The following is a 7,262-nucleotide window of genomic DNA, read 5'->3' as shown; positions in this document are numbered from 1 at the left end:
CACAAAATATTACCTCAAATTGGTCGACAATGCTCTCATTACACGCAGTCGAAAACCATTTTAAAATTGTAAATTGTTTCAGGAAATCAAAAGTTATAAAAAAACTATTACTTTATTTTATCTATATTAACCTAAGTAGTAAACATTACGAACAGAAAAACAAAATGTTCACACCAGATAAACTTAAGTTTCACGCTGAAATATGGGAAATGAGAACTTGCGAATTATTTTCAGATTTGGAGTGTTGTATATGTTGATTGCCAGTTGCACTAAGATTGTGAAAGGCCGATTCGGGACGACAATGATTTAAAGTTGGTCTTGTTAATGAAGCTTTTGGTGGCGGTTTGTAAACGTCTAAACATTTTGATAGAGATTTGGATTTGTTTATGGCTAGCCTTCAGAGAATAAATTTATTGTTATTGGCTTCTTTCAATTACAACATCAGTGGGTGGATATTTGGGGATAATATGACGGCAATTTTTGGGAAGATGGCGTTTTGGGTGAAATTGGTATTACAAGTTGAACGAGCGGAGCCACGGTATTGAATGATGGGTAGTGTTTCAAGGATATACATTGAGAAAGACTGGGGAGCAAAATAAGTGGCATGACAAAAATACAGGTATAAAACAACTTATTTGACGATCGGTAATTATGGTTTGGACGCTTTAGAGTTGGATGTTGAGAAGTACTCCGAAAATAATATTGTGGGAATAGTATTTTGACGGCAAATTCATCAGGAAGGTTGAGCAGGCATGTTACTCAATACAAAGTGGATGTTTATGTCCGATGAGAATGGTTTGAATTATAATAATATTTCTAGATTATTTTCATGGTCAAATTACATGAAAATATTTTATGAACCGCATAATTTTAACATACTTTCTGGTTTTTGGGCTTCATATTCCCAGCACATTTTAAAGGTGATGAATGAAATAGAAGTTTATTGTGTACATAAAAAGTTACAGGAACTCACGAGAATGTACACATTAGTATCGAGAAAAATATTTACAAAACAATATTTACTGAAAAAAAAAGACATAAAAACTCTCCTTTCAATTAAGGCTTGTGGTTTAAATTTAAATTTTCTAACATATATATGCTATCGTAGATGCTCAAGGCGAAAGGAAAAAATATCAAATTTGTGGGCAAGTAAGTTGCACGAATATTGCATCCTGTTAATTTGTGTTAAATTCTTACCGACTACGTAAAATGTAGAAGGATTATTTCGTGAAAGTCTCGGAACTAAAAAGTTTAGTTTAGCTAACAATACTGGAAGTGGTAGTATGCAATTAATTAATTTCAAAATGAACTTGAAATCAAACATGGTACAAAAAGTTCTAATTGTTGGCAAGCCCAGAACTGATAATAATGTTTCATAACTGTAATCAAGATGGTTTAAAAAATTATAATGACAGTAAAAAACGAATTTCCTCTGGACGCTTTCAATTTTATCAAGTAAATATTTACAACAGCTTCCCCAGGCAACCCAGCCATATACAAGATGTGATCGTATTAAACTTAAGTAAAGCAAGCGAAAGTGCCTTAATGATTTAAGTTTCCTTGTAAGTTTTAGTGCCACCGAAAGAGTACGGCGACATCGGTTGACGCAGTGAGAAATCTGATCTTTGAAGTATAGACCACTATCAAATATTATGCCAAGGTCTTTCATCACTGTATGTCTCCGTACAGGGGCACCGTCGATCGTATACGTAGTGACGACCCTCTTACAAATCCTTCGCGTGTAAGTCACGCGTATTGATTTAACCGGGTTGACTGGGAGATTGTTAGTCTGACACCAACCAGTTATAGAGTCAAGGTTGTACTGTTTCCCTAAGCTACTGTGAAGCTAGTTCTAACTTAGCAAAGACTCATGTTGTAGTTAGATAAAACTCATGTTTATTAGTCCGCAACCCAGACAACTCTGATAGATGTTTATTACATTCGTCGCATAGATTATACGATAGGTCAAAGTGTACAAAGATAAGATTAATATTAATTGTGTTTTTTAACAAAATGATTGGCTAAAAAATAATGAAGATGATTTTTAACTATCAATACATCTTCCCTTTTGTATTGAATGCAACGTTTGATTTCCCCCGGCTTGTTCTTAAGGGTTTTTGGTCCTCCGAGTCCTTGTGACTTCTGGTCATAGGTTTATAAGCCTTTCGGGGCTTCTCCATTTACGTTGGGATCGTCTGACGGTGGTTGTGACCTTGCTTGCTTTTGTTGGTTCGGGCGTTGGAATAGTGACCACCACCTTGTGTCTTGTCTGTAACTCGGAGAACTCTGTGTCCTCTTCCGGAAGCGAATGAAATGACAGGTCTGCTTCCTCCACCTGACTCGGAGACGAGGCTGACGTGGATTTTCCAATTGTTAAAGTTGAGGGTTCTGGCGAAGACATATCCGCCTCCCCTGCCTGACTTGGAGACGATACTGGCGTGGACTTTCTGACTGTTGAAGTTGTGGGTACTGGCGAAGACATGTCTGCTTCCCCTGCGTGGCTTGGACCCGAGACTGGTGTGGACTCTCTGACTCTTGATGTTGCAGGTGCTGGCGTGACTACTCCATTCTTGTTGGGGATTGCTATAGGCACCTTGTACGTAAGGGAAATTTCTCCGATGCTTTTTTCGTGATCTCGTTGCCACTTTTATTGAATGGTTCCATGACTTCCCTTAATTGCCGTCTATTCCTTCTCCATTTCCCCCCTCTTCCAGCTCAACCTCGTAAGATCTTGGGGCAACCTCTCGTATGACCCGGCCCTTTTTCCGCCAGAGACCGTGTTGATTTTGTATTCGGACAACCGCTCCTGTCTGTAGAGATGGTAGCTCTTTGCCTTTGCGCCGCTGTTTTTTCCTCTTTGGTGGTGTGAAGACTCGTTCTTTGCTTTCGAATTCGGGTAATCGGGTTCGAAGTGTTCTTCTCATAAGGAGTTCGGCCGGAGATCTTCCATGTTCTAACGGCGTATTCCTATAGCTTAGGAGGGCTAATTGAAAGTCTTCGTTGGAGTCCAAACTTTTTTCCAATAAGCGCTTCACGATTTGCACGCCTTTTTCTGCCAGCCCATTCGACTGTGGATGTCATGGGCTCGACGTCGTGCTGACGAAGTCGTATTCTTCCGCGAAATCCTTGAATTCTTGCGCGCTGAACGGCATGTTGTCTGATAGTACTTCCCAAGGAATCCCGTGACGACCAAAGTTTCGCTTTAAGCTGGTTACTACGGCTTTAGCTGATGTGGATGGCAACGTCTCTACTTCTACGTAATTTGAGTAAGCGTCTATTACCACCAGAAAATCTTTCCCTGCGTTATGAAAGACGTATGTGGCGACTCGATCCCAAGGCTTAACCGGCGACGTCCTGATGAGGTATGGTTCTTGCCGCTGTGTGTACTGATACGTGTTGCACGTGGGACACTGTTTGCACAGGCTTTCTATCTGGTTGTTTATATCAGGCCAATAGACGCATTTCCGAGCCCTTCGCCGACATTTTTCTATGCCCAAGTGTCCGTCGTGGACTACCTTGAGCATGTGACTTCTTAATGATTTTGGAACCACAATTCTAGACCCTTTGAGTACCAGGCCACTCGCTTCCGTGAGCTCCGATTGCACACTTGCGTAACCGGCTGCTTCTAGTCCCTTTTGTTCCCAGCCGCTCCGTATCTGTCGTATAACTCCTTGAAGTTCTTCATCTTTAGCCGTTTCATGTCTCAGCGGCCCCATCATGGTTTGAGTCACCGGCAATGACTGGACTATTGCATTTACGTGGATTTCGACTTCCTTCTGAGTATCTTCGTCTGCTGCTGTTCCTGTTGGTAGACTAGATCGGGATAGTGCGTCGGCCAGTACGAGGCACTTCCCTGGAGTGAAGATGATTTTAAACTGGTACTTCATTAACTTATGGAACAGCCTCTGCAGACGAGGTGGTACCTCGGCAAGCACTCTGCTGGCCATCGCCAGCAGCGGTTTATGGTCTGTCTCCAGAATTAGCTCCTTGCCATATATGTATTTGTAGAACCTTTGGCATCCGAATACGAGTCCCAAGCTCTCTTTCTCTATTTGCGCATACCGTGTTTCCGCTTGACTTTAGGTTCGTGAGGCGTACGCGACCGGCCACCAATCCTGTCCATGCAACTGCATTAGAACAGCGCCTAGTCCATCTTTTGACGCGTCCGTGGATATTTTCGTGGGCTTCTCCGGGTCATAGAATTTCAATAACGGATGGTTTGTTAGGACCCTCTTGATCTGCTCCCATTCTTGGTGGTGTTCTGGTAAGATCTGCTGGTCGTCGACGTTCTTGTTCTTTAGACTTCGTAGATGCGTGGTGTGTGCCGAAAGATGTGGTATGTATTTCCCCACGAAGTTCACGACGCCCAGAGCTCGCTGAACCTCGATCTTTGATGTCGGGGTGGGCATATTTAGAATTGCTTCAATTTTCTTGGGGTCCGGTTTGACCCCGCTTCGCGAGATGATTTCTCCCTTATAGACTACTTCAGCTGCCTTGAAGACGCATTTCTTCAAGTTTAGTGTCGCTTTGGCTTCTTTGAGTTTTCCCAGCGCTTGCCTGAGACATTTATCATGCTCCGCTCCTGTCTTCCCCCATACTATAACGTCATCATGAAGCGGTCTTGCGTTCGGTATGTCGTCAAAGATTTGGCTGAAGTGTTTAAAGAATACCTCCGGTGCGGACGCGATTCCGAACGGAAGCCGCTCGAAGCAATACCTTCCGAATGGCTTGTTGAATGTTGTTAGCAGCTGGCTCTCTGTATCGAGCGGGATTTGGTAGAAGCCCGACGCTGCATCGAGTTTTGTGAAATACTTGGCACCGGCTAGTTCGGCTTCGATTTCTTCTCTCGTCGGCAATTGATAGTGTTCTCGCTGAATGTTTTCGTTTAGCGACTTCGGGTCCAAACATAGGCGTAGCGATCCGTCCTTCTTTTCACGTATGACCAGAGGACTAATCCACGGCGTTGGCTCGTTGACTTTGCGAATTATTCGATGTTTTTCCAGTCGAACCAGTTCGGTTCGTAGTTTTCCTCGCAGCGAGTATGGAATTCGCCGTGGTGGGACAATCCTTGGAATTGCGTCGTCCTTCAACTGAATTCGGCACGACGTTTGCAAGCATCCAATGCCTTTGAATAGCTCCGGGAACTCCTGCGTGATTGTTTTGCGGAACCCCTCATTGCTTTCCTGGGCCTTTTCCGTCTCCGGCTTGCTAGCGTCTTCTACCACCTCATAGATTAGTCTTACAAGTCCAAGGTCCACACATGTTTCCCGACCTAGTATGGGCCTTTCCCCCTGTTCTACCAGGACCATCTCCGTGATGATCGTCCTGGACTTGACTTGAGCTCGGACGCTAATCTCACCGAAAGTTTTGATTTTGCTTCCTCTTTATGCGTTTAGCCCGACTGTTCTGCGCGGCCGGGGTTCGGTGACATGCCCTCGAGATAATTTAGCGGCAAGAGATTGGCTTGAGCGCCCGTGTCCAATTTGCACGGTAACGAAACTCCATTGATGAGTATGGGTACTATCCAATCCTTCCGGTCTCTCCGTGGTGCCTCGACCATATCGATTATAAAATCATCTTCACTCTCCGATGCATGTTGTATCTCATCGACTTGTGCTTCTGGACAAGCCACCGCAAAGTGATTCCGTCCCCTGCAGTTTCGACAAATCTTCCCATGTGCCGGGCACTTATTTCGCTCATGGGCCTTGTGACAGAACCGGCAGTCTTGTACGAGGATAGAACGACTGTGTCTGTCCTGGTCGTAGCGACTGGTCTTGGTCGTGGACGGTTGATGTCGGGACCCTTTCGTCGGTGGTCGCTCTTTGTGACTAAGCTTACGACCGTGTCGTGTGATTGCATCGACGTTCTCCTCCTTGGGTACTACGTTTCCATCGGACCAGCTTCACATCTGCTGCGCCATTGTTTCTGTCGCCTGACATACTTGAACCGCCCGAGTGAGTGTGAGGTTTTTCTCTGCCAGCAATGTACGTCTCACTTTCAGATCAGTGATGCCGTATACTACTTGATCCCGGATGAGAGATTCTTCTAAATCTCCGAAATTATAGGATTTGACCTTGAGTCTCAAGTCGCCGACGAACTGGGTGATGCCTTCGCCCGGCTTTTGCATCCGACTGCGAAAGATGAACCGCTCGTAGGTCTCATTTTTCCTTGGAGTGCAGTACGTTTCGAACTTCGCTAGCGTGTTCGTATAAGTCTTCGGATCGTTATCATCCTCCCCTGAGAATGTGAATGTGTTAAAAACGTCGAGGGCTTCCTGGCCGGCGATGTGCAGGAAAAGGGAGAGTTTCTGTGCGTCGCGACGGCCGTCCCCGGAGGCTGTTGCAGCTTCGAACAACTCAAACCGTTGTCGAAAGTCCCTCCATGACTTGGCGGCGTTCCCAGTGAACGAGAGTTCCAGTGGAGCTTTCAGTCCGTCCATAGGTGAGCGAAAGCGAAGGCGTAACGTGACGGCGAGGATCCGTGCTCTATTCTGACACCATGTACTGTTTCACTAAGCTACTGTGAAGCTAGTTCTAACTTAGCAAAGACTCATGTTGTAGTTAGATAAAACTCATGTTTATTAGTACGCAACCCAGACAACTCTGATAGATGTTTATTACATTCGTCGTAAAGAAACCTCGCATAGATTATACGATAGGTCAAAGTGTACAAAGATAAGATTAATATTAATTGTGTTTTTTAACATAATGATTGGCTAAAAAATAATGAAGATGATTTTCAATACAAAGATCATCCTGCAGCAAATGACAATCAGCTATTGAATTTACAATTTTACAGACTTTATTGTCGTCAGCAAATTGGATAAGTTGCGAGTGGCGTACTTCAAAATGGAGATCGTATAAGTAGATATTAAAAAGCAGTGGCCCTAGGGATGAGCCCTGCGGAACGCCACATTGTACCGAATAAGTAACCTGAGTTAGAAAGCCATTGGATTTAAGGACATTAACGCGATAGCGAAGGTAATCGTCAATCCAGCCCAGCAAGTCACCACGGATGCCTAAGACTTGCATTTTTTTGACTAGAATATCATGGGACACTCGATCGAAAGCCTTAGCGAGGTCCAGATAAACAACGTCAACCTGTCCCTGGTTAACCACCTCTGATGCCACAAGATCCATGAACATAGCGTAATTTGTATCGACACTTTTGCCTGGCACAAAACCATGCTGGCAGTTATTAGGGAAGTAATCGAACCAACGCTGCAGTCGCAAATGCATACCCGAATCAAAAACCTTAGCTAA

At 44.3% G+C, this 7,262-nt stretch overlaps 1 protein-coding gene across 1 annotated transcript; it reads right to left on the bottom strand.

Annotated features, from left to right (window-relative positions):
* Positions 1-5,392: 5,392 nt before the first annotated feature.
* Positions 5,393-6,439, bottom strand: LOC149657604 (uncharacterized). Its single transcript, XM_089844715.1, has 2 exons — positions 5,989-6,439; positions 5,393-5,880 (listed from the first exon to the last, which is right to left on the bottom strand). The coding sequence occupies exons 1-2, from the start codon at positions 6,437-6,439 to the stop codon at positions 5,393-5,395; spliced, it is 939 nt and encodes a 312-aa protein (XP_089700841.1).
* Between the last annotated feature and the right edge of the window lie 823 nt (positions 6,440-7,262).

This window comes from Phalangium opilio, unplaced genomic scaffold (assembly GCF_054372755.1).
Source record: "Phalangium opilio isolate 3A_F unplaced genomic scaffold, DU_Popi_V2 ptg000077l_1, whole genome shotgun sequence".
Classification (NCBI taxonomy): Eukaryota; Metazoa; Arthropoda; class Arachnida; order Opiliones; family Phalangiidae; genus Phalangium; species Phalangium opilio.
The sequence above is the reverse complement of the archived record's forward strand: the minus strand, read 5'-3'. Positions and strand labels throughout refer to the sequence as shown.